The 27,189-nt window shown below is 36.5% G+C and overlaps 1 protein-coding gene across 4 annotated transcripts in view; it reads left to right on the top strand.

Moving 5' to 3' along the window:
* Window positions 1–27,189, top strand: part of Spata5 (spermatogenesis associated 5) — a 165,905-nt gene that overhangs the window by 30,033 nt on the left and 108,683 nt on the right. For all 4 annotated transcript variants that reach the window (XM_005370383.3, XM_005370384.3, XM_026777639.1 and 1 more), the window contains exons 11-14: window positions 8,377–8,586; window positions 13,022–13,075; window positions 14,931–15,010; window positions 21,076–21,202. In XM_005370383.3, the coding sequence (XP_005370440.1) occupies window positions 8,377–8,586; window positions 13,022–13,075; window positions 14,931–15,010; window positions 21,076–21,202 (471 nt within the window). The remainder of the gene's footprint in view (window positions 1–8,376; window positions 8,587–13,021; window positions 13,076–14,930; window positions 15,011–21,075; window positions 21,203–27,189) is intronic.

Raw genomic sequence — 27,189 nt, 5'->3', positions numbered from 1 at the left:
ATAAAAACATCTTTACCAGTTGACCCTTTTAGGAGATCTCAGGTTCTACATACTAGTTTGCTGTTCAAGCCTCATATGGTCTGGCCTGGTTCCTGGATCAGCAGATGAGTAGATCTAACATCTTGTTCTGAGAGTTCTGGCCTAGAAACTGGGTCTGTGTGGAACTTGGACTTGATGATGGGCTAATAATAGGACTGGAGCCCGAATCCACAGAGACAGGCTTGGAACCCGAACCCTGAAGACTGACCCAGTGCTAGGGTAGTCTAGAGAAAACTATAGGAAAAGACTTCAAGCAAGCCCGCCTGGGTCTGTGAGAGCTGTTTGAAGTTTGGAGTTGGGATCATAAGCCCAGTACATCAGTGTCTTTCTTTAGGCCAAATGTAAAGCTCCATCACCTCAATAAGCCCACATCAACTTGAGAGAGATGGCCATCAAATTAATGTCACTTAGGAAGTAAACATTGTTGAGTCCTGTCTTACAAGTAACACAAACCACTTACATAAACCATCAGAAGTCTGTTTCACTAATTAGGTATTCAGAATGTACTGCTGTGTTTTCTTCTGGCTCCTTTTTAGGTGAGCCTACCTCTGGATGTGGCTTCAGTTGCATTTTATCAGATGAACTCATTAGCTGCTCTTTTTCCTGCTGTAAAGTTTGAATGAAGCAGTTTAATTAACTGTAATTATGTTTCATTCTTCATATTCCCTCAGGATAATTGTAAGGAATCTTGAGTTTCTATTTTTTTTTTTAGCTTCATGAATCAATCTTTCTTTTTTTCTTTTATCTTTCTTTCTTTCTTTCTTTCTTTCTTTCTTTTTCAACAGACTCTATGAATTGAAGGTTTTTATGACATGTTGCTAAGTAAGATTTACTTTTTGGAGTAGATGATACACCCTGTAGAAACTGCTAAGTCCATGTTGATTCTTAGCAGACCTTTTTAATTTTATTTGTTTTGACTTTGCTTATTGTTGTCTAGACAGAAAAGTGTCTTCTATCACTCCCAAGACTCTAGTCTTCCTGGCATTTTATCTCTTACGTTTTTATGGTTTTGAGTAGTAAAATTGAACAGTAAAGCACATTTGGGAAATAGATTAATATTAACCAGGAAATATGCACTGCCAAAAACAATAATGTAATTTCAATCTTATGAAATATTTTAGGGTTTTAACACCTTCATTCTGCTTTTTTATACCTTTTTTAGGTGAAATGAGAGACAGTACAAAAGTTAGTGGGGAGATTGTTACTGTTGCTGGCAATCCTAATTACTGTGCTAAAATCAAATAGCTTTATTCTTACAATACAAGTGGAAAACTTGATTTTCAGTACCTGATAGTTATCCCTTATATTTGTACAAGTGTTGAAGTACAGGTGGCATATACCCTGTATATGTATTTACAGTACTCTGTACACTCTTAGTGACTGTTGCTAAGAGAGTGTGTTGTGTGTGTGTTTTAAGAACAGGAGAGAGATCTAAAGAAGCCTCCTGGCATCACAACGTACTTACAACACAGGCTCTTATTGGGGAAGCATCACTGACTGTCTTTATGAATAGAAAGCTCTGCCTGTGGGGTTGTGGGGCTTTCCTTCTTTACCTTATCCATTAGTATGGAAGAGCACACTTTCTCATTACATTTTCTTGCTTTATCTCTACTGAAGAAACATCTAGAGATTTGGTTTGTTTCTTTTTTTCTTTTTTTGATTTTTCTGGAATTTAAAAGTTAGGTTTACATTTTTTTTTGGACAGATTTGTGTATTTTAATGTTGCAAAGTTAATGTTGGCCCCTGAAGAGCTTTAAAACAGGTACTAACCCACTGCCTGTCTTTTGCATTTATGTTGGCACTTATTAGTGCAAAGTGACAAAGTGTGAAGTACTTTTGTCATGTTCTGTAAAATACCACCTTTAAGAGCATTTTTGTGCCTGACATTGTGAAACTTGGCTCCTGATTAAAGATCAGCAGTCACTCCAGAGCTGTCACAGTCCCCACAGTAACCCCAAGGCTCTGTTAGTTTTCCTTTTCCCTTTGGAACTTGTCCTTTAAATGTATTTTTTTTTAATTTGTTTTTTATGTTTTTAATTTGATTATTGAGTTCTTGGGTTTGTGTGGCTATATAACTAAAATGTTCTGCTAGAGTGCTTATTTAGGAAGAAGGATGTTGCATTTTCCTTGTGAAGTTTTCGCTCACTTATCTGCTTGTTTTCCCACAGCTGTTTCTTCACTCTCAACTGTATTAGCATTTAAATATATTTTAAAGCTGTATTGACCAGGATAGGAGCAAAAGAAGAAATGGCCCAGCCATAGAGCATATACTTACTAAGACAGACCTAAAAAGCTTAACATAGCATTTATTGAAAGATGAAATATTGAAAGCTAATATTATTGTCTGAAGTTAAGGTCGTAATCAGTCAGTACTTTATGATTTCATGGTGGCGTTAATCCTTCTAGTACAAGCATCTTTTCCACAACTTCCTTCTGTACCTTAGTACTTTTGCTCCTGCAAAAGTAAACTGTGAAAGCTTATGATAAATTTTTTTACTTTTAAATTATTTTCTTAGTACATTAAAAGGTTAATCAATTTTTGACTTTGAAATGCTAAAATTAAGACATTCCTTAGTTTAAGGATTGTAGTAATTGTAACAAACACACAACACAAAAAAAATCCCCAAAGATGTAGAATAATTATAATAGTTAAATATTACTCATGAAATTACAAATGCAGTCACTTCTTTGTCTTTTGCCACTGGTCCCTCAAAACATAATAATGACTGTCTTTCAGACATCTGAATATAGGGATACTTAGTAAATACTCCAACATATGTAATTAATTTGATATATGCTATCCTAAAATCTCAAAATAAATCTGAGGTTATTTTTATCTTCTAAATTAGAAAGAAATTTAAAGAGATGGAATAAAAGATCCAAAGTTACTTTGAGTAGTGTCTTCAAGATTTAAGCTCTTTTAATTATTCTAAATTTTAGAAAATAGTGTTTTTAAAAGGCATGAAACTAAAAAGAAACAAAAGACAAACTGTGAGTGTGCATTACACCCAGCGCTGGTCATGACTACTTTTAAGACAGAAATACAGCTAGTTTTTAAAATTCTTCCATAATTTCTTATAGCTTATTCTTCTGTCAGCTATCTCTGGCATAAGGTCTTATTCTGCTGCATAGTAAGGAAACTTAATGCATAACTCCTGTGCTCCAAGGCATGGGCATTTGCTCCTGGAATGTGTTGATGTTCTTGCTATGTACATGTAACTATAGAGTCAAAAGTGATTGACTTGCAGGGTTCAGAATTCATTATCATTTTTGTTCTTGGAAGTTGGAGAAGTTCTTCTTTGACTTGCACATGTATGCTGTGCTGCAGTGCAGCTCGTTTACTCTTCACACTCATAGGATAGCCTCTCAGGTGTGCACATGTGAGGAGAGGCATGTGCATACATATGTATCCACTGGCAAAGCATTGAACTGAAAAGCACTCCCGTGAGATCCATCTTTCCGTGCCTTGATATCAAATTAATTGAGCAATATCTTATTAATGTATGTAGAGAAAAGGGACATCTCTCCAACTTACTGTTAAGAAAGATCTGCAGAAATTCAAAAATTGATTATGCCAGTATGTGTACTGTTTTATGTATAGAACTGTCAGAGGCATGAAAATACTACAAATATGGCCAATTGATCATTTAGATGTCAATCTACTGGAGGAGAGACTCTCTGATGTAGGTTATTCCTGTCCAGGCAAAGCCTGCAAGAACTACAGGACCATTGACTCTGGAAACTATTGCTCACTTTTGCTAAGTCAGCTTGATGTCTTCTTAATACCTGCACTGTAGTGTGTATTATGTGATGTGTATATGTAATCTCACGATTACATCTCAATCTTATGGACACATATATCTGTGGATGGTCAGGAAGATGACTTTTCATTAAACTTCATGATTTTGATATATAGAATATATAATAGGACATGCTTCATAACTAGATCTGTTTGTTCCACGAGGACTCTAGACACTTAAAAACTTGCTTTGTTCCTTTTGCTCAAATTAGCTTCACACAGTCAGCTCATTTTTACCTCAGACAAATTCAAACTAGATTAAAGGCTTTGTAAATAGATCATAAGTTTAAAACTTTACAGCTGTGCGCAAGGTCAGAGTCACAGGTGTCTAACGAGGTTGCTTACACAAAGCACCCTAAGGAAAACATGCCTGTTCTTCACTTGCCAGTTTGCTGGCAATATACTTATGTCTCAAAGTTTGTCACTGGGCACTGTGCACCCCCCCCCCCCAGTCTGGTTGGTAAAACTCCTGTAACTTTGAAACTTTGTATAGCCATGGCAATGGCTCAGCTCCTTATCGCTTACTCTAGGCGTGTGCTTTTGGCCAATGAGAGATAACTCTTAAATCTTTTTTATTGCTTCAAGGCGCCTGTAAGAAGAGGGGTTTTTTGTTGTTGTTGTTTGTTTGTTTGCTTGCTTTTTGTGTTTTGTTTTTCGAGACAGGATTTCTCTGTGTAACAGCCCCAACTGTCCTGGAACTAGCTCTTGTAGATCATGCTGGCCTCGAACTCACAGAGATCTGCCTGCCTCTTGAGTGCTGGGATCAAAGGTGTGCACTGTCACTGCCCACTAAGAAGAAGAGTTTTTAGGCTAGAGGAGAAGAAGCTAGGAGGAATTAGAAGTAGGAAAGGAGAATGAGAATGGAGGCAGAAAAATAAAGAGACTTGTTCAGAATAACACATGCTTGAGAGAGTTCAATCTGAGCCCTGAAGAAGACTTTGGAGCAGGAGCCCTAAGTCCCTCTTTAAAAAACAGTGTTTACTAAATCAGATGTGGGAAATACTGAGTCATTTAGAAGATAGTTCTTATGTGTACTTGTTCATCTTTTGTATATGTTTGAATAAAATTAAAAAGAAAAAGTAAAAAAATTAGAATGTACAGAAAGGAACTGCTCATCAGGTGTAACAACCGTGTTGTATTTCTGCCAAATGCACACACTGTTTTATACTAATCATTGCCTTCTCTGGTAAACAGTAACAGATTCTACCAGTCATTGGTCTAGGTTCTAGGCTTATGTGTGCCAGTATCAAGGCTAATTTGTAAAATCAGCAAATGGGGTTGGGGAGGCAAAAATAAGTTCATTGCATATTATTTATTGAGTTTTCCAGCATGTCTTAGTCACTGTTCTGTTTCTGTAAAGAGATGCCAAGATCAAGGCAACTCTTATAAAAGTAAACATTTAATTGTGGACTTGCTTACAGTTGAGAGGGTTAGTTCTTTGTCTTAGTGGGCAGTATGGCAGCACTCAGGTAGGAACTGAACCATACCTGAGAGCTATATCCTGATCTCTAGGCGTCAGGCATAGACTAAACCTGACATGGGCGTTTGAAACTTCAAAATCCACCCACAGTGATATACATCCTCCAACAAGGCCACACCACCTAATCCTTCTCAAATAGTGCCATTCCCTGGTGATTGAACTTTCAAATATATGAACCTTTGGTGTAAATGGGCCATTAGTATTCGAACCACACTCTGGGAGAAGTGCTTGCTTTTGAACTAGGAATATGTTGACAGCCAAAGCCTCATGAATAAAATAAGTCTGTTATGCCAAAACAGCCTACCAAGTTTCTATTTAATATGACCCTGAGTCTACACCGGAATTTATACATATCTACATCCCAGCACCACCTGCTTTTAAAGTATCTAGTAGTGACAACATGCTCAGAAAACATGAAACACAGATTATAACCAGACTTAGACAGCTATGTCTTTTCCTTTCTTGAGACTTTTAATGATCTCAGCAAATACCGTCCAAGCATGGAAAACATCGCTTAGTTTTGTTGAAATCTGGCATGCATATCATCTGAGTGTTTTACCACCTCCATCCCCCAGCCCTTTTGTCTGAATGAATCTTGTAGAAGCTTTGCTGAAGCTTAGATAAGACTACATCCAGATTAAAAGCTTTCAATGACATCTCAGTGTGTTCAAAATGTATTGATCTTCTTTATTTAGCTTTTATGGTCCTCTTTTCCGTGGCTCCCTCCCTCCCTCCCTCCCTCCCTCCCTCCCTCCTGTTGTCACATCTTACTCTCATTCAAGCTTGCAAATGATCTTCCAGCTGGAATTGATGTTTTCTTCCTGCGAGCTCCTGAAGTTTCTGTTTCTTTTAGTGCACTTAGTTTTGTACATGTATATTGTTTTTCAAACTTTGTATTTATAGCTTACTCTCCTATTTCCTTTGTACATTATCTAGTGCATAGAGTGTGTCCTGACCTGTATTTATATGTAAATTTATAAAGAATACTTTGTCAAGGTAAGGTAGTGCATGTCTTTAATTCCAACACTCTGGAGACAGAGGCAGGGGCAGATTGATTTTGTGTATATGTGTGGGTATTTATTTTACTTTAAGTAAAAGTACACCCTGACCACAGTTTCTCAGTGTCATCTTTTGTATCTTGAATTTTTGAATGTGACCCTTTTTTAAATTTTGAGAGTTTCTTACAGTGTGTTTTGATCATATTCAATCCACATCACCTTTCCATGACTCCTCCAATATCTTCCCCTTCTCACACTCCATTTCCCAACTCCATGTTCTCTTTTTTTATATAATTCAAGGCATCCAGTTTGTTTTTCCCATTGGGTATAGAGTCAACCACAAGAGTTATGGCTCTCCTACCAGGGGCTCTACCCTTAAAGAAAACTGACTCTTCCTTCCCCAAAAGCCATCAATAGTTTTTCAGTTAGAAGTTGGGTCTTGTGAACCTTTTTCCCCTCCATGCTAGAAGTTAACTAACTGCCAGTCGTGATAGGCGACCACAGCCTGCTGTTTATGAGCTCACTTGACAATTGATGAAAGTAATGCAAGTAGATCTAGGCATCCCAGTCAAAACATTGTTGTGCTCTGGTCCTCTCTGACCTGTGGCTCTAAAAACTTTCTGTCTGCTCCCCATTGCTGGTACCTGAACCTTGCAGGGGAGTCAACGTGTTGTAGATATTGTCTTATTTATGCATGAGCACTTTACTGACAGTCTCTGAATGTTGATTAGTTGTGAGAAATTTCTATGATGGTGTCTGAGAACTGAACTAATCTATGGCATAGAGACATGAGTGGAGAAGGCAGTTATTTTACTATGTCCATTTTGCAGAGTAGTTATTGTAGGTTCATCCAAAGGGACTATGAGCTCCAAAACCATGAATTTTTAGAAAGACTGAGGCAGACAGATCTTTATGGATTCCAACCTAGTGTGGTCTACATAGTGAGTTCCAGAATAGCAGAGGCTGCATGGTGAGACTGTCTCCCTCCTGTTTATTCCCTCTGGGGGAGGGGAACAGCTTTGTTTGAGAGTTATTTCTTAGTTGAGAAAAGAAGCAGGTATGAAGATGATTTATTCTAAAGGCAAGGATTTACAAAACTTGTACTGACTGGTTTTGTGTTTCAGCTTGACACAAACTAGAAATGTCTCCTCGAGATCCTCCCAGTATTTTCTGAATTAGTGATCAGTTCGGGAGGGCCCAGACCCCAGTGGGTAGTGCCATCTCCTGACTGGTGGTCTCTGTTCTATAACAAAGCAGACTGTGCAAACCAGGGAAGGCAGGTAAGCGTTATTCTTTTATGGCTTCTGCATCAGTTCCTGCTTCCTGGAGCCTGCCTGCCCTGTCCTGACTCCCTTCTAAGGTGAACAGTGCTATAGCAGTTTAAACCTTTTCCTCCCCAACGTGGTTCTTGAATCATGATCTTTCACTGTAGCAGTAGAACGCCTAACTAGGATAACATTATTCTTTAAAATTGTTTTGTTAAATTTTTAAATTTAAAAATTGGTGGTACTTTGTGCAGTGACATTATCAGTTGGCATGCTCGCGAATGGGGGGTTCTCACAAGGATCTACCCCCAGATGAAGAGCTATAGACAATGGCTATGAGAGGAAAATCAGTTGGCTTTGAGATGGTCAGCCCTAAACACATGTGTATATTACTCATACCAAATGAGCCCAATAAGTTGTATTTATAAATCTGTGTGTGTATATGATGATAAATAAAGAGTAAGAGGCAGTGAATTTGAGAAGTATTGGGCAGTGAGGGGTGACGAAGTTAAAGGATGGAGAGAGAGGGGAGCAATGGTGTAACTACAGTACTCATGCAGAAGTACCAATAAATAAATAAGGTATTTTGATGAGGTGTTACTTTTATTTTGAGCAGGAGTCCTGTGGTTAACTAACTTGAGATGAGTATCATAAAGGTCATGTTATACTTACTAAGCACATGTTAACCTAATGCTGCGAACATAATATATTTACTTAAAGAGGCTTCATTTGTCCTTCAAAGACAAATGTTTTGTTACAATTAATGATAAGAAAAAAAAACATTTTGTTTTGTAGGTATCCTGGTCAGATATTGGAGGACTGGAAAATATCAAACTGAAATTGAAACAGGCTGTGGAATGGCCCTTGAAACATCCTAAGTCTTTCATCAGAATGGGTATTCAGCCACCTAAAGGAGTTCTCTTGTATGGTCCCCCTGGATGCTCCAAAACAATGATAGCAAAGGCTTTGGCCAATGAAAGCGGGCTGAACTTTCTAGCTATAAAGGTAGGATATTGGAGTTTCAATGGCTACTCTCTTCTGGCTTCTTTTCATTACATCCTGTATGATGCCTGTTCTATAAGGAACAGTTAATTTTATTTCTTTATCTGAGGTAGATGACAGTAAAATAGTAGGTAGAGAAGATAAAAACATAAGCTGGAGCAAATACCCAGTTTAATTAGAGTTATCTTGGTACAATCAAAATTCTGAAGAAATATGTCTTTCCCTGTCTTGCCTCCCCCAAATGAATGGTTAGGAAGTATATATTTTTGAGAGAACAGTTTAAATTCCCTTCCCTTTCCTGCTAATCCCTCTCCCTTTTCAGAGCTCCTACTTGCCTGTAGCGTGTCTGACTCAGACTTGCTGTCTTTTTTCCTGCTCTTTAAGGAGTTTCCCGGGAGTGGTCTTCTGTGTGTGTGGACCCTTTCCTCACAGTGCCTTTGTGTAATTCTATCCCTTGGATGGTTTGCTTTTTGTCTAGTGTGTTAAATGTGTCAGGACCAAGTTGATGAGGTTATTTGGTAAATAAAATTGTTAAACAAAAGCCTCCGGTGCTCTTAACAGTATCCAGACTGTACTGTTTTCACCCCAACTGTATAGTTAGGTACAAAAGGGTGTCTTATTTATAGCACAGGATTTTCAAATTAGCCATGTAGTTACTTAAGAAGATTTAGAAGTCATCCTTACAACTTGATCTGTTCACTGCCTTTTAAGTTGCAGTGCTGGCATTCTATGCAGTGAAAGAGACATTACCTTTTTCCTTTCTGGATATGAAAAAGACAAAGGTGGCACAATTACAGAAACAGCATTGTGTGTGAAGTGCATTCCTGCACACTATCGCTTTTGGCTCTTGCTGGGACTTTGAGCCTGCCATTCAGCTTCTGTGTCCTTTTGTTTACTTGAGTAAAACCTGCCCAGTGAGTTTGGTGCAGTTCTCTAGCAGTATGCTGGTTTTTCACTCTTTTTGGTTCTTTCTGGGGCCCACCACCCAGCTCCCAAATAAATCACACACAGAGGATTATTCTTAGTTATGAATGCCCAGCCTTAGCTTGACTTGTTTCTTGCCAGCTTTTGTTAAATTATCCTGACTGCCTTTTGCTTCGGGGCTTTTTTCCTTTTCTTATTTCTGTATATCTTACTTTCCTTCTTACTCCATGGCTGGTTGGAAGGATGTTCCTGACATCCTTCTCCTCCTCAGTTCTTCTATTTACACTCTCTGCCTGCCAGTCCTGCCTGTCCTTGTTCCTGCCTTGCTATTGGTGATTCAGCTCTTTATTAGGACCATCAGGTGTTTTAGACAGGCCAAAAAAAAAAAAAAAATCAGTTAAACAAATGCAGCATAAACAAAAGTCACACACCTTAAAATAATGTTCCCCAGCATTTCTCTGTCAAGTGTAACATTTATGAGCTATGAACCCCATGTTGCCATTTAGCCTGTGTGACTTTGGCCCTTAATTCACTTCTTTGTATTTAATATTTATAGTTAAAATTATGACATGTATATATATGTTTATATATAGATACCATGATTAAAGCAGGATTATGATCCATTTTTTAAGATTACAATTATTATGAAAAGTGCCTGATTTACTATACAAATTTTGAGGCTAAAATTCTGGAGGGCGTATTGTTAGGTAGCATCTTGGCAAAAGCACAGGAAGGTGTAAGAATTCATTATAAAGCAGGTAGCCAGAGAGTGAGAGTCAGTGGCTGAGCTCCCTCTTGTAACAACTCATCCCCTAGAAAGTCATACTCTCAGAAGAACTGACATTCCTCCTGAGAGAGGATGATCTCATTGATCAACAAGTTTGGTAGCAGATTGTGAACTATTTTCTTTAAATGTAAGAGCTGTCTTTAAAACTGTCTTTAAAACTGAGTATAAACTTGTTACAGGTTCAGGAGCCTGTAATTCAGTACACAATCACAGACTTTCTTGGGCCTGTCTTTCATTACTGTCATTACTTGTTAGTAATGCCTGACTTGAATTGTTCTGGCATTGTTTTTCTCATAATGCTAAATAATTAGGTTAACTTCAGATCTGTGTTGTTCACCTTCTCATCTCCGTCCCCTTTCCTTTGTTTCTTCCCTGGGCTTCTGGTGATCTGCTTCTACATAACTACTATGAGGTATGAAGGATCCTCAGATGGTTCAACTGTTTGGCATGCTTTCACATTTCCTATATGTTATCAAGTCTATTTATACAATGGATTTATGTAATGCTTATATTTCTGCTAGTGGTGCAGCAGAGAGGATACATCACAGAATCATCATATTCTTCTTTCCAGCATTGATATTGAAGTTGTCTTTTTTTAGAACCCTTAACTATGAAAGAATGAAGACCTTTCTTAATATTCTCTAACTGCTCTTACTTAAGCTTAATTAAAAAGCTGTGTATAATATTCCTGGGTTTACATTGCTTTTTTAAAAAATTATCTTCATTATATTAGTATTTTATGTCATATTCTTCACTTTTATGGATAGTTGTTACCAGAATAACAGTAGTAATACCGAGTTAGCATGTACATCCAATAAAAATGGTGACTCCAATATTTTTCTTTCTGATGTTTGTCAGGACACACGTGGCCTAATTAGTTGCCCTAAACTAAATAAAATCGGCATTCAAACTCCTTACCAAAACCTGCCTCCAACAAAAACTCATTGTGCTAATTAAAGCCTGTTTTATTGGTTGGGGCTTGAGGTTTGTCTGATTCACTTTGGCAATGCCTTTCTGTGCTCATATTTTGGAAAGTAATGTATGTAGCATGTGGGAATGAAAAGCAGTCTTTGCCGTGTCATGAAAGGACAGTCCTTATTCTCTATCATTTTGTGGGACTATAGAAATAATCTTGCCAGATAAAACCATGCAAAATGGTCTTACTAGTCAGTGGGGAGGTTAGGAATGTCACACCGTCCTTCAATTTTCCCTCAGAACATTTCGAACACTCACTGCTTGCACTGGTGCAAGGCAGTACTTCTTTGGTCTTACGGCAGCTTCTTTGCTGGCTTTTCTTGGAACATTTCTCTTCTTGTCCTCCACTCAGACCTCGACGCCCTGGTCTCCACCTAATGAGCACCTTACAAATTTATTCACCCATTTTATATTACTATGTTTTGAGATTTTTTTTTTCAGATTTTGTTTTCATTGCTGTAACTAGTGCGTTAGTAATACTCTTTCACATGTTTCCTTGTATACATGTAATGGTTTCCTTAGGGTATCTATGTATGTAGAAGTTCCGACTGTTACATATGAATGTTCTTAATAGTACTAGATAATTTGAAATTGCCTTATTTTGGTATGTTACGGGTTTTTTTTTTCTCAATGTCTCGTGAATTTTCTTAATATATTGAAGTCCATGATTACTCTCCAGCAGTCAAAGCGCTGATATTGTAGATGTTTTTGAGTATTTCAGACAGAGATGAGCTCTTTAAAATTGTAGTAGATAAATCTATAGCAGATTCAGACAACTATAGTCTTTAGACAAAATGTTTTGGTTCAGATATTTCATATTTTTAAGGATTTTTTTTTCAAAAATGAAGAGGAAGAATAATATCTAGGCTGTTATTTCCAGAGCCTAAAATGTATAAGTAATTGTACTATTGTGTTATTTTTAATGTGATTAATTTTTGCTTGCACAGATAGGTTAGAAATTCTCTTATTAAAGTCAGTTAGTACAATTTGATAGAATAAAAAGCAGCTAGACAGGGGCAGCATATTGTGACTAGACACTGTGAAGCTTTACCACAAGGTGGTTATGAGAATGTGTTTCTGGGGTAGTTAATAATCTGGATGGTCCCGAGACTTCTCGGCAAGGGTAGTGGCTAAGACGTGCCTGCAAGGCCGTGTCATGTTGAGGGCAGTGTTGAGTCTGGTAACATTCAAGGACTTATATCATAGATTACTTGAATCTTCTGTTTGCTTAGTTTTTAGGGTTTATCATGAAATTATAAGAAGACTATTTCTGCCTTCTTTACTTCTTGCCAGATAGGGCTTTTAATCTAGTAGATTTAGGTATAAACTAATAAACAGATGTGACTGGGTTTTGGAATCTATACATGTGACTTCTTTGTTGGTCTTCTAAATTAGCCCGTTATATCTTTGGTTCTTATACCATGCTTGGTATATCATAAAACTACCCATAGGTGGACAGTCAGCGAGCAAGTTGCTATCAAACATAATTAGTCATAGCCTCTCCTTTGTATTGATGTGTGGCTTTAGAACATGTGGCTTTAATATTTGAGGCATAAATGACACCTAAGGGCAATAAGCATGCTTTAGGAACTAATTTAAATAAAAGTGGTGGGTTGGGGGTTTTTGTTTGCTTTGATTTGATTTTTTTATTTTGCTTTTTGCTTACTTTCTCTTTGTGTTTTTCCCCCTCCTTAAAAAGAAAATATGGGTGACTATGTGAAGACACTAAAGCACTGGCTTCTTCCCTTACAGGGGCCTGAGTTAATGAATAAGTATGTTGGTGAATCTGAAAGAGCAGTTAGAGAGGTAAGGAGAGAATCACACTTTCGTCCTTCTGTGTAGTACTTCTTACTTACTTTGGAGTAATGGAAAGAGGAATAAATCTTCAAGCAAATGCTATTTTATGATTTAAAATGCAACTTTGAGTATTCTTTAATATTTTTGTTTGTTCTTACCTATCATACTATCCTAACTTTTATTTTTCCCAAAATTAATTTTAATAACTATCATCCCTTCCCATGTTTGTAAAAAGAAATGTCTATCTTTCTGAAGGGCAGTCAGTCTTATATGGAATTGTAAGCTTTTATATTAGGTAGCTTTTTATTTTGAGATAAGCATTGTATTTGAAATTTTCACCTTACTGACTTGATCGTCTGCCTTGTGGTTTAGACAGTGTATCTTCCTTATGTTGACTGACTTTTAAATCCAGCTCCTGACTGATAATGCTTCTTCATTCTTGTTGTTAAAGTTGGTCCAAAGTTGGGGCAACTAGAGTCACCATTTGATCATAGCCATAACTTTACTACTTTTTCCCCCTTTGTTCATAGAACACACAAATAACAATGGGATATTGGCTCTTATTTGTGAAGACTTTAGTGCTAATCAGGAGAAATGGGGTTTCAAATCTTTTGTCACAAGAAAATATTTAAAATTATGTTTTGGGGCTGGAGAGATGGCTCAGGGGTTAAGAGCACTGACTGCTCTTCCAGAGGACCCGGGTTCGATTCCCAGCACCCACATGGCAGCTCACAACTGTCTGAAAATGCAGTTCCATGAGATCTGACACCTTCACACCAACGAACATAAAGTTAAATAAATAAATAAAAAGTTTAAAAAATGTTTGGGGAAAAAGATTATTTAAAAAAAAAAAAATAAAATAAAATTATGTTTTGTCTTTTCTGCTTAAAATATAGATGATGGTAGCCGGGCGGTGGTGGCGCACGCCTTTAATCCCAGCACTCGGGAGGCAGAGGCAGGCGGATCTCTGTGAGTTCAAGGCCAGCCTGGTCTACAAAGGGAGTTCCAGGACAGGCTCTAAAGCTACAGAGAAACCCTGTCTAGAAAAACCAAATATATATATATGATGGTGAATTTTAGAGAGTGTTAGTTGAAATGATAGCATGAAAAACAGCAGTATTTACTAATATTGAATTGGTCCCTGTATCTTTATGATCATGTGACACAAGAACAAAAAATAGTGGTCTAAGTTATAAGAGATACATATTTGGATTTTTTTTTCTGCCCATTCTGCCTTCTTCCAAGTTCGTTTTCATGCATTGCTTTATTGACTGTTCCATTGGGTAAAACACTGACTTACGTTCAGTCCAGTCTATGGTCCTTAACATCTAAACATTTTTCTTACCTGGGTTTTATGTCAACCATTTTTCCTGAACATTCTTAAAATGCTTTTAGCTTTGAGATATATGAGTATCATATATGGCTTTTATTTTAATGTTTTATGATAGTGTTATTTATAAAGTTTCAGATATTGAGCCAAATGTTTTATGCCCCTGTTTTTTACTCATTTCCTAATCTTCCTGAGATCTGTATGAATTATTACCTTCATCATTTTCTAGATGTGGAAATTGAGTTCTGCTGAAGCTCATATAATACTTGATAGAGCTGGTATTTAGCTGAATTTCTCTAATTACATAACTGGTTTTCCTCCTGTAATGTGTTAATTGGTAGTCTGTTCACCACTAAGGAAGTTACTCTTAAAGCACTAAGTGTTTTGGGCACCTGTTATGAGGTATAAATGACGCTTTCAGGCTAGTAGTTTTGTACATGATAGATTTGATTCTACATGGTTTTTAGAAGGAAGCCAACTTTGGAATTTTGTAGCATTTGTTAATTTTGTTGATTTTGGTATTCTTTCCTCTAGCTATTCCGTAAAGCAAGAGCAGTGGCACCTTCCATTATCTTTTTTGATGAACTTGATGCTTTGGCAGTTGAAAGGGGCAGGTAAGAATTCTTAAATATTAGCATGCTAAATAATAGTAGTTAATATCATTTTGATGCAAATTTAATACTATATTTTGATGTGGGAGTGTCATATATCAATCTGTTGATTTCATTGGTTAAGGAATAAAGAAACTGCCTAGGCCCCTTGATAGGCCAACCCTTAGGTGGGTGGAGAAAACAGAACAGGATGCTGGGAGAAAGAAGCTGAGTCAGGGAGTCGCCATGGTTCTTGCACTCCAGGCAGATGCAGGTTAAGATCATTCCTGGTAAGCTGGCTCGTGGACTACATAGATTAATAGAAATGGGTTAGATTAATATGTAAGAGCTTAGCCAATAAGAGGCTGAAACTAATGGGTCAGGCAGTGATTAAAAGAATACAGTTTCCGTGTAATTATTTCGGGGCATAAGCTAAGCTAGCCATGTGGGCAGCCGGGTGCTGAGGACGCGGCGCTGCTCTTAATTCAACAATATTTTTTAGAAATCATTTCTGAATCTGTGCAGTTAATTTCTCCTTTATCTATTTTTTTCATCTAATTACTCTGTATAGTAGTTTTTTATACAATTGGGAAAAAAACTGATACAATTGAAACATTTGAATTAATTTTTAGTTTGCTTATAAAGTTCCCTCAGTACTATATATTAGAAATAATAGTATTGATATAAACATATAGTTAAATGTGAAAACAAAAGTTTAATTAAATACAGTTATTTGGTATAGGAGAAGTAAATTATATAAGTTGTTACTATATGACCCACACAAAACACTTATTTTCATGTTTCTCGCTTTGTATTGATAAAGCACATCTTTAAACAGTGTCGAAATATAAAAGATTTGAAAGAAAATATATAGATTTTAGAATTCTTTAGAATAAACTGTTGTAATTAAGTAGAATGTAAATTATCTAAAATGATTGGCCCAAAATGCCTTAAATTTCAGGATTTTTTTCTTTTAAGTTTTGGGATTTTTTTTTAAGATCTTGATGACAAGATGCTCAAAGAGTTTTAAGTCCTGGAGCATTTCAGAATTGTTATTTATCAGCTTTTCAAAAATCAGCTTAATAATTATCATGGCAGTGAGCTTTCCTTGAAGATAGATTTCAGTAATCATTTCGTCACTTTTTTTGGTGCTGGGAACCAAACCTAAGACTTTGGCTTTGCTGTGTATGGATTCTACCCCTGAATTAAATCTTCTGCCCAACAAATACTTTCTGTAACAGGACCAGTTAGTCCATGTCAAGTTTCTGTTCACAGCTGGTTTTCTGTTCTGTAGTGCAAAGACATCCACAACAGATACACAATGGTGGGAAATTGGCTGGCTAGCCACACAGTCTGTGCATCGTTTGCCAGTGTCTGTTCTGTGTTTTCATATAACCCTTTGATTATATTAAATGCCTCATGGCATTGCGTGTCTTTTGAGAATAATTTGCACAGCGGTCTTGACTTACAAAAGGAAAGAGGAATTACTATATTATAAATGTCTAACTAGTACTTCCTATTGCTGAATGTTTCTGAATGCCCTGTTGCCTTTCTCTAGCAGATAATAAAGTTTTATGGTATTTCATTATTTTAGTGACTTAAATGTTTGTAGTTAAGCTTTTTATTAATGTTGGTTTTGATTTTCTAGGATGTCAGTTTTATGGATTTTGTTTCCTACTGATGTATTAAAAGTCAACCAAGCTGTTTTCTTGTCCTATGAAATGTTTTTACCAAGTTGTTCTCAGACTAGGTCTAAGTGGTTATGTGGAAATAAAGGCAGAAATGATATGGGTTATCAGAATGGAAGAATTCCCCTCTTGCTCTTAATGTTAAACCACCACTTTTTCCTATAAGATAGTGATTGGATGTGTTAACCCTCCCTACTATGTAGACGTGACAAGAGATGTCAATAGTATATTTCTAAATATATGTGATTTACTGAGTAAAAATACTAAGTAATTTCCCATAGGTACTATATAGCAGCATAGAACCACAAAATTTTTCATCAGAAAGGGCATCATCTGCATAGCTGGATTAAATCAAGTCCCTAGATTATAATTGACAAATCCTCAAGAGAACCACAGGCACACAGTCAAGTAATCAAAATATTGACTAATAGGAATGAGAGGCTAGAGGGTTGGAGGAGGTGATCTGGGTCTGATGGTGATCTTGATCCATCTGGGTACTTAGGAGCACCTGAGTCCAGCTTCTGCTCATAGGTTTTCCTGTCATTGGTTAACAGATTTTCTGTTGTATTTAAATAGACTTTTTTTGGGGGGGCGGGGGTTTTCGAGACAGGGTTTCTCAGTGGCTTTGGAGCCTGTCCTGGAACTCGCTCTGTAGACCAGGCTGGCCTCAATCACAGAGATCCGCCTGCCTCTGCCTCCCAAGTGCTGGGATTAAAGGCGTGCGCCACCGACTTCTTATGAAATTTTATTATAGCATTTCTGTTTCTGAAACCTTTTGTTTTTTTTGGTGTAGACTCTTAGAAACTTTGCAGTAATTCACCCTAACAAAGCCTCCCCCCCCCAAAAAAAAAAAAGAATAAAATGCACTTGGGAGGCAGAGGTAGATGGATCTCTGAGCTCAAGGCCAGCCTCTTCTACGGAGCCAGGACAGCTAGAGCTGTTACAGAGAGAAACTCTGTCTTACCACCACCACCAAAAAGAGGGAGGGAGGGAGAGAGGGAGGAAGAGAGGTTGGTTGAGCATTTCCTTAAGGGAGGGAAGGAGAAGGAGAGAGAGAAAAAAAGAATAGAATGCTAAGCAAAGCTGAAAAACAGCAAAAAAAATCCCAGGTATTTTTATGCAAACTAAATTGAGAAGTGGGCCTGAATTGAAAACCTTTGTCACTTGTGCTAAATATACAGAATTGATTTTGCTCTTTGTATGTAACTACTAAGAGCAGTAAAGAAAGGATAAAGGTTAGCAATGAAATGAGGACTATGCTCTTTTTAAACCTTATTTGTATTATTTTAAATATGTGCGTGAGTGTGTGTGTGCGTGTGCGTGTGTGTGTGTGTGTGTGTGTGTGTGTGTGTATCTGTCTGTGAATATGTGCACATAAGTTACAAGCAATTCTGAGCCACCTGACATGGACATTGGGAACTGAACCCAGATTCTCCGTAAGAGAATACACTCTTATTAAACTCTGAGCCTCTATTCAAATGGAGCACCGTGCTTCTTGGGCCAAAGAGAAAACATTTCAAAAGAGATGCCGTCCAATCATGAGTAGTACTAATTCATTTTATAGAAAAGGCATTGTATTACTTTTTACCCAAGGGTCATTCTTTTGCACTTAAAAATGTTTTTGCTATAGAGAAATCTAATACTCTTTTTTTAAAAAAAAAAAAAAAAGTAGATGAATGCCCAAGTTACTAGGTTCAAATGTTATGTGCCAAAACCAACCTAAAAGCTTAAAGATTATTATCTTGAAGCGTTATATACAAATGCTGGGTAGAATTCTCCTCCTAAAAATACACACCCTCCATTTTTTTTTTTTTTTAGCTAAGTAATGAGAATTGTTGAAGTTAACAAGAAGCTAAAGGAGTTGGAATTTTTTTTTAAACATAGTTTATTTCCTGAGTGAAGCATTATTGTATCTGAGTATACAGTCTTTGTCGGATTTGGAGGGATTTACATTTTACTTTTACATTGCAAAACTCTGAAAAGAATATACTATATATAAACCTTAGGTTTTCAAAATAAGTCATTTCTTGAGGACTCACAAGGCACTTCAGCATGAAATAAACTGTTGAAACTAAATGTAAGGAACTCTATAAGTCTACAACAGCGGTCCGCTCAGACACCCAGGAACAAAGGCCTTTAGTAAAATATAAGGAATTCTATAAGTCTATGACAGTAGTCTCCTCAAACACCTAGGAATGAAGGCTTTTTGTAGTACATTGAATACAGGCTGATGCATTCCATCATGCCTGGTTGTTACAAAGCATGTCAGAGGAACTATTCTCAGTACTGGATTGATGATTTCCATAGCAAGACTAAGGGATGTTTTCTACTATTTCATTATGAAGGCTTTGAAGGGAACTGGCAATTGATTTCTTGTTTTGATTTGTTTTCTTCAGACAAGGTTTCTCTGTGTAGCCCTGACTGTCCTGTGTTTTTGATTTTCTTTCTTTATATATTTATTTATTTATTTTTGCTTTATGCCTAAAAGCCACTTATGAGTCAGTACATATGATATTTGTCTTTCTGGGTCTGAGTTACCTCACTCAATATGATGTTCTAGCTCCATCCATTTGCCTGCAAATTTCAAGATGTTGTTATCTTTTTCTGCTGTGTAGTATTCCACTGTGTAAGTGTACCACATTTTCCTTATCCATTCTTTGGTCAAGGGGCATTTAGGTTATTTCCAAGTTCTGACTGTGACAAACAATGCTGCTATGAACATGGTTGAGCACATGTCCTTTTGGTATAATTGAGCATCTTTTGGGTATATACCCAAAAGTGGTTTTAAGGAAGGTTATTTCCTAATTTGCTGAGAAATTGCCATATGAAATCCAAAGAGGCTGTACCAGTTTGCACTCTTACCACAATGGAGGAGTGTTTCCTTTACTCCGCATCCTCTCCAGCATAAGTTGTCATCAGTGTTTTTTATCTTGGCCATTCTTACAGGTGTAAGATGGAATCTGAGTTGTTTTGATTTGCATTTCTCTGATGACTAAGGATGTTGAGCATTTCCTTTAGTGTTTTTCAGCCATTTTAAAATCGTCTGTTGAAAGTTCTCTGTTTAGGTCTGTACTCCATTTTTTTATTGGATTATTTCTTCTTTTGATAATCAATTTCTTGAGTTCTTTGTATATTTTGGAGATCAGACCTCTGTTCAATGTGGGCTGCCATTTTGGCCCTGACTGTCCTGAAACTCTCTTTAGACCAGTCTGGTCTGAAACTCACAGAGCTCCGCCTGCCTCTGCCTCTGCCTCCAAGTGCTGGGATTAAAGGCGTACATCAACACCATTGCCAGTGGAAACTGGCAATATTGATTTGAATGTGTTGACCCCGAAGTGTGTTAATTCTAAGATTCTGAAAAGCTTACATTATGTTCTCCTCATTGTTACTGTCCCTTACTTCCGTCCTTTCTTGTCCTTCTTCTTTTTTATGGTCCTTTGCCTCTTCTTCAACTTGGCGCTTGGCATCATATAATACCTCATGTCCACTTGTAAGTTGTGGGTCTGATGATTCTGTCCTATGGATGGTCAGTAAGTTTTTAAGCTTCTACCGTATGTTGAAATCTGAATCCTGTCAGTAACTATACATGGTGATATGCTAAATGTCCTTTCACATTTAGCATATGTTAAATGTATGAAGATAATATTCATCCTAGGACAGAAGACTCTGCATTCTTTACTGTTCTTCCCCAGTACATTTTACTGGATATGTGTGTGTTAATATACACACAGTGCTGTTTCATTCCGTAGATTAGATAATTCATAGTTCTGAGTAGATCTGAAGAAATCAGCATGATTGTGGATGAGAATTGTTATCTTTTGATCTTGATAAAGGGTTCTCTTACAGTATTCTTACTTGATTTAAGGGTTTTGTATCTGTAGAACTGGCTTTGTGAATGACTTCACAAATGAGCCAGTTTGTTCAGAATTGAAGACTGTGGTGACTACCCACCTGCTGCTGTGTGTTTTAAATACTTGATAATTTCTATGCATTCCATTCCTGGGAGATATGCAGAGTTTTCAGCCTTCCTTTGAGCAATGAGTCTATACCATAAGGAACTGAATTTCAGTACCTATCCCTGTCAATAGATATATTGCAGATATAAATTTTGACTGTCTTTAAGTCTTTGTGTATTTGAGGAACTGGTTAAAGTAATCTTAGATCTCGCTTCCCAATCCTAGTTTCATTTACTATTTTAGTTTTAGAAAAATCACCATATTTCATGATATAGGAAAGGAAACAATTGGAATATAGTTTTTGATATAATAATTCAGTTATTAATGACTCTTCAAGCATACATTTGCAAACATATCTTTTTTCTTATATAATAAAGAACTTTTAAAATAGTAAGTGTATTTAGGATAGGAAAGAAGATTTTTAAAACTGTTTTCAAAATATCAGTTCTTCAGGTGCTGGGAATGTTGCAGACCGTGTATTGGCTCAGCTGTTAACAGAGATGGATGGGATTGAACAACTAAAAGATGTAACTGTTTTGGCAGCTACTAATCGCCCAGACAGAATTGACAAGGTAAGAAAGGCGGTGATATGGGTGTTGTAGTTATTGGGTTTATGTCTTTTTGTATTGTATTGTCAAGTTTGTTTTGTTGTATCACTCTTTTGAGTTTTTCATTAAGAGGACATTGGAGGATGCATAACTGTTTTAGTTACATGCTACAGATTTACTACTTCCTGTTAGAGGAAAAGAGAAACCTAGGGTTTTTGGTGAACCAGTCTCCCAGTGTTCAGGAAAGTTTTGAATGGAGTTTTGACTATGCGTGACCCATTTGTATTTACACTAACGGTATTAGAAAAGTCTGATCCCAGGTTTTATTCTCTTGAGTTGTAGATGAACTAGAGTTGGAATGGACTAGCCAGCCTCTTCCTAACGCAGAATGTCATACCCTTTCATTGAGAATTACAGTGAAAAATGGGGAGAATGACTAGGTTCAAGGCCACCCAGGGAACTATGCTGTTAATGAAAGTATTTTGCAACTCTCCAGCATCCCCTCTACCCCCTCACTGCTGCCACAAACTTTTCTTTTATATGTCTAGAAAATTAACTATTCAAGACATTTTTTTAAAGCTAGTTAGGCTTCTTTAGGATTTTTTTTTTAAATTCCTCTATGTCATGGTAAATGTCCAAGCCATTTTATACTTGAGAGAATCATGTAACCTACCATAACTATAGAAATCTTATCGTAACCATTGCTTTCACTGTATTAGAATGAAAATAATAATAGATTCTGTTCTCACAATATGTACCTTAGATGTAATTCTCTGAAGTTTTTAAATTGTGACTTTTAAAAGAGCCTTGAAGGTAAGAAGGATCCTTTCTGTTAGAGGAGCATTTTTATTTAGCTCAGTTAGGCCTTTGACTGTAGTGAAGGCTTTGGTCAACAGCAGGTAAGTGGACATGCTTTCCCTCACAAGCCAGCTGATGTTGAACATCTCACAGATTTGTATGGAAGGTAGGAATAAATTTTATCAAGGAGTATGGAACATGGTCATGCCAAATAAATCCATTCCTCACCAAGTTGCTTTGATCATGTGTTTCACCACAGCAATAGAAACCTTAGTTAACTGGAAGGTGTAGCCATCTCTGAGCAATGCTGATTTGGGTGCCTTTAGGTATATTCACAAGCGTGAAGCAAATCATATTAGTTCTGCTTTTAGTTTTGTGAAGCTTGGATACTGCTTTCCGAAGTGGCCTGTGCTACTTGTACATTCCCACCAGCAGGGTTGAAGTACCCTTTGCCCTTGTCCTTTCCAGTGTTTGTTGCTTTCTTATGATTGTCTTTCTCACTCATGTGATGTAGAACCCCAGTTTAGTTTTGTTGTGCGTTTTCCTCCTAGTTATGGATGCTTAAGATTATTTTCATGTAGTTTTTAAAAGATATACATTATCACCACAGGGCCTTTACACAGTCAAACATCAAAATTCAGATAATGTATTTGACCAGGATGGCCAGGACCAGAATAGTGGCTGCAGGAAATAGAGTTGCTTGAAATCGACGAGAGACATCAACTTTGGAAGAATTTGAGAGACATGCAGGGAACTTAGCTTCCAGTATTCATGAAAAGTATTCAGCCTATTAGTTTTCTGTGTCTTTTGAAATGAAGTAGATAATCGTATACACCATTAAAGTCTACAGTTTATTTTTTTTAACTGAAACATATAATAATAAAACATTGCAAATGCTACCCAAAATGGTGTGGTATAGCAAAGTTTTTTCTTTTCGTTTCATTGTAGTTACGGGTTGGTTGCTTTTCATTTTGAATGCTACCTTCTTATACTTAAGATTATAAGTTTCTTTCTAAAGACTTCATTAAAAAAAAGCAAGTCTTATCTATGGGTGGAAAAGTGACTTTTCTTTTTTAACTATGAGAGTTTTCAGAAGTAGGGAGATAAATTACCCTTAAGCTGGTGGTTGTGTAAAAACAAGCAAACAAAAAACCCTTTGACCATAGAACACTAACTTTTTTTTATTTAAAAATTACTACAAAGATGATTTGTCAAAAGCTACATATTTTCTGTTTTCGTGGTTGTTTGTTGAGCTTACAAGATTTAGATTATGTTTAATATGCTATCCTGAAAACTGCAAATTTAAAAACAATTTTTATTTAGATCAAAAGTAAGTAGTTGTATAATTGCTTAAAGTTCGATCACTTTTAAATTTAAATAAAACTCCTTCCCTTTTATTGCAAATATTCCTAGATTCCTGAATTTTGTAACTGATGTTGAAATTAGCCAGGAACCAAAGTCATATATTGAATATTTTAGAACCATTTGTAGAATTAATTTGATAATGTTTTCAAACTTAATAGAATATTAATAGTAATGAAATGCCCTTTCCTGTGTGGTACTCATTTTGTGTGTGTGTGTGTGTGTGTGTGTAGTATTTGAAGTAATGAAGATGTGCATATAATTATAAGGAGCTTCTTTTACTATGTACAGTCTAGTTTGTCTCTCTAGGCATTTTAATGCACTATAATCATGAACTGTTAGTGTTCCAGACTTTGCAATATTTTAGTGATATGAACAGATCAGATGTTTTTGACAATGGATTTGGTGTTGCAGTTACTCTGTTCTAACACAAGATGGTGATCCTCACTTGAAATGCTTTGAGTGGAAGCCGCTCTGCTTTCAGAATAGTCAATCCCTCTGTGTTGATGTGTTCACTGTTTAATTTATGTAACAGAAAGTGAGAGATTTATGTTTAGATTTATGTGAATTAGAGATAAAGGAGATGTGAGCTTTAGGAAAGGGCAAAGTTGAATGGTGAAGTGATTAATCAGTTTCTCATGTCCTAAGCTAAATGAAAGAATTCAGATGGAAAAGGCACACCAATGTGTACTTAATGATTCTATTTATTTGACATTCAGAAACAGCAGGACTTTGGTATCTAAAAATAGACGTGGCAGAGGTGGCTTAGCAGTGAGAATACTTGCTGCTTTTCCAGAGGACCCACATTCAATTCTCAGTACCCACGTGCAGTTCAAATATCTGTAATTCTAGCTCCAAGGACTCCAATGCCTTTTTCTGATCTCCAAGGACTGGTATGCATGTGGTGAACACATATGCATGCAGGAAAAACACTCATGCATATAAATTAAAAATAAGATCTGGGAGCCAGGTCATGGTGGCACACACCTTTAGTACCAGCACTCTCAAGGCAGAGGTACATGGATCTCTGTTAATTCAAAGTTAGCCTGGTTGACAGAGCTAGTTCTAGGACAGCCGGGGCTGCACAGTGAAATCCTGTTTCTTAAAAACAAACAAAAAAATAGATTTGAGTATTACAGAATTTGTAACAAAATGGTACATCAAACCTTTTTGAGATTATATAAATATCCTTTGATTTGGGTGTGAGATGATTTCCAGGCTGTGTGTATGTATCAGAATTCTTAGAGTCTTGCACAAGAATGTGCAGACTTTCTAGTATTACAAATTATATCAATAAATTTTATTAGTAAGGAAATACTCTTGAACAAAAAAGTGTTGTTTTTGTTTGGTTGGCTTTTTTGAGACAGGGTTTCTCTATATAGCTTTGGTGCCTTTCCTGGAACTAGCTCTTGTAGACCAGGGTGGCCTCAAACTCATCGAGAAATCCACCTGCCTCTACCTCTTGAGTGCTGAAATTAAAGGTGTGTACCACCACTGCCTGGCACTAAACAAAAAAGTTTTAAATTCAAACAGCAAAGAAAATTTTGGCAAGTTGGGTGGAGGTGAGGCTTTGTACTCCTTAGCTCTCTCCAAGCCTTTGATTATCTTTGCTAACCCATTTACCCAGATCCCACATTCCCTGTCTTCCTGAGTTCAAAGCTACATCTGTCTACAAGAAGGTCACTTTATTTCAAACTATACTGCCTGGAGTTCTGTTCTCAAGTAGTAAGAGTTGTAATACTACAAAGATTCTTAGAGAATGGTGTGCATTGTTAACACATTGGACTAGAACTAGAGATTTTTACCAGTCTTTGAGATGTTATTCAGTAACATGAGCCTGTTTAGTTTTGTTTTGATTGCATTTTTGTATGTTGTGTGTGGTGTAATGCAGTAAATCTAAAGTATCTCTCTTTTCTTTCCCCACTACCTTAGTGCAAGATCATCTTCTAATTTTATAGAGCAGATAGGACAGGGGAACTAGAATAGTGAGTAGCAAACAGTTTAACCTTCCATGGCTTTCAGTTTGTGATGCAGAGTGAAGTGTGTGACCTATGTAACAAGCTTACTCAAGGCTATGTTTTGTTCTTAAAAAGCAAAAGCAAAATAGTAAGCCAGTTGTAAGATTGCCTTTTAGATGTCTGTTCTTATCCTCCAATTTTCACTTTGTGTGTTAAAATGCAGAAAAGTATTTATGATAGTACATTTAAAACAGGTGTGTATTATTTAATTAGAAATTTGAACACAATAAAAAGCACTGAGCAAGATAGTTTCAAGTATATTTATTGGACTTTAAAAATTTTTTTCATTAATACCATATTTGAGCACTTGACACTCTGTTTCCTTCCTCTTTAATGAAGTTTCTGCCCCTTTTTCAGACATTGGCAGAGGCATGATATTTATGAGTGTAATAACTTTTTGAGATTTATTCTAAACTTCTGTAAAATGTATTATTATGTGCTTAATTCTTTTTTTACTATTCATATCTGAAATCCATAATATAATCTTTGACATTCACATTGTATTGCTTGATGACCCACATACAGTGTGAAGCATAGGAGAAAAGATGGGGAGCGTAGAAGGCAGAAGAAGGGTAAAATTGTGTAGCCATTTTTCTATTTCTGTGACCTTACATATCTGGTAATTTATGAGTAAGCATTTCTAAAACAGTTGATAAGTTTTGTTTATGCTCCAAGGAAAATGTAGCAGAAGACTGAGGGCAGTGAGCTACATATAAAACAAGCTAAGTAGAAATTGGCACACCACTGTAGTTGGTGCCCATGTTTGTGGTATTTTTTGGAGCCCAGATACACTCATTCATATACTGTTGTATCTCGTTTTCATGAATCATGACAATGATAAATAGTTATTATATAGACTGTATGGCTGACAACTAAAGTTTGTATTTGCTTGCCCTTTAAGAAAAAAAAAATAGTTTCCAGAACCAAAGAAAGTGAAGCCTTGTGGACCATAACTTTTTGGATGAACTGTTTAATTTCTATTATTAGATCATTCACCAAATATCTGCTTAGTACCTGTGTGTGATGTGCAATAAATAAGATTCTAGAAGCCAACCATGCCGAACAAAAATGTTCACCTTTTTTTTTGTTTTTACCAGTTACAATAGCTCACAGGAAGCTGATACTTAGGAAAAGAGCTGGGCATGCTTGCATAGCAGGTGCTTCTTCATCTGAAGCACAGCAAGTGCCTGACATTATACAGATGTTGCAACCTGTTTTCTCTTTCTGCCTCTCCTAGTTCCTTACACTATTTGTTAGCGTACAACATAACTGACTACTTGGAAGGATTGTTATCTCTTGTGTTCACTGATATGCCTAAAACCTAAAACACATAGCACTAGTTAGTATGTTCTTCTTAGCTTATTGCATTTGGAAAGCATCTGCTTTTCATACATCAGCTATAATTTTACCAAACTAGATTGTGTCAGGCTCTAACTTTTGTTATATGTACTTCATTGAAAAAACTAGTATTTCCTATTTTTTTAATTTGTCCCTTTATTAAGTTACATGATAGATACGTAGTGATTTTCTTGGAGATTGGCATATTATATACTTTGAGTAGTTCAGAAATACTTTATTGAATGCTTATGATTAAAGCTTACATTAACCACTCTGATGGCTCTGAGGAAGTAATGAAAAGTAGAGAATTTTACCACCTTTAGCTATGAAGTGTCTCATGGAAGTTAGCTTTCTTTCTATTACCGTTGTTACTGTATTTTGATGATGATCCATCACTTTCCCTACTTAGCTGCCAAGTTAGTCAGGAGAATAGTATTCTACAGCTAGGATTTTATGAATTGATGTTTCATGTTCACCTTTGTGGTCTAAACCTTC

Source organism: Microtus ochrogaster, unplaced genomic scaffold (genome assembly GCF_000317375.1).
Source record: "Microtus ochrogaster isolate Prairie Vole_2 unplaced genomic scaffold, MicOch1.0 UNK78, whole genome shotgun sequence".
Lineage (NCBI taxonomy): Eukaryota > Metazoa > Chordata > Mammalia > Rodentia > Cricetidae > Microtus > Microtus ochrogaster.
This window is presented reverse-complemented; position numbering and strand designations above follow the sequence as displayed.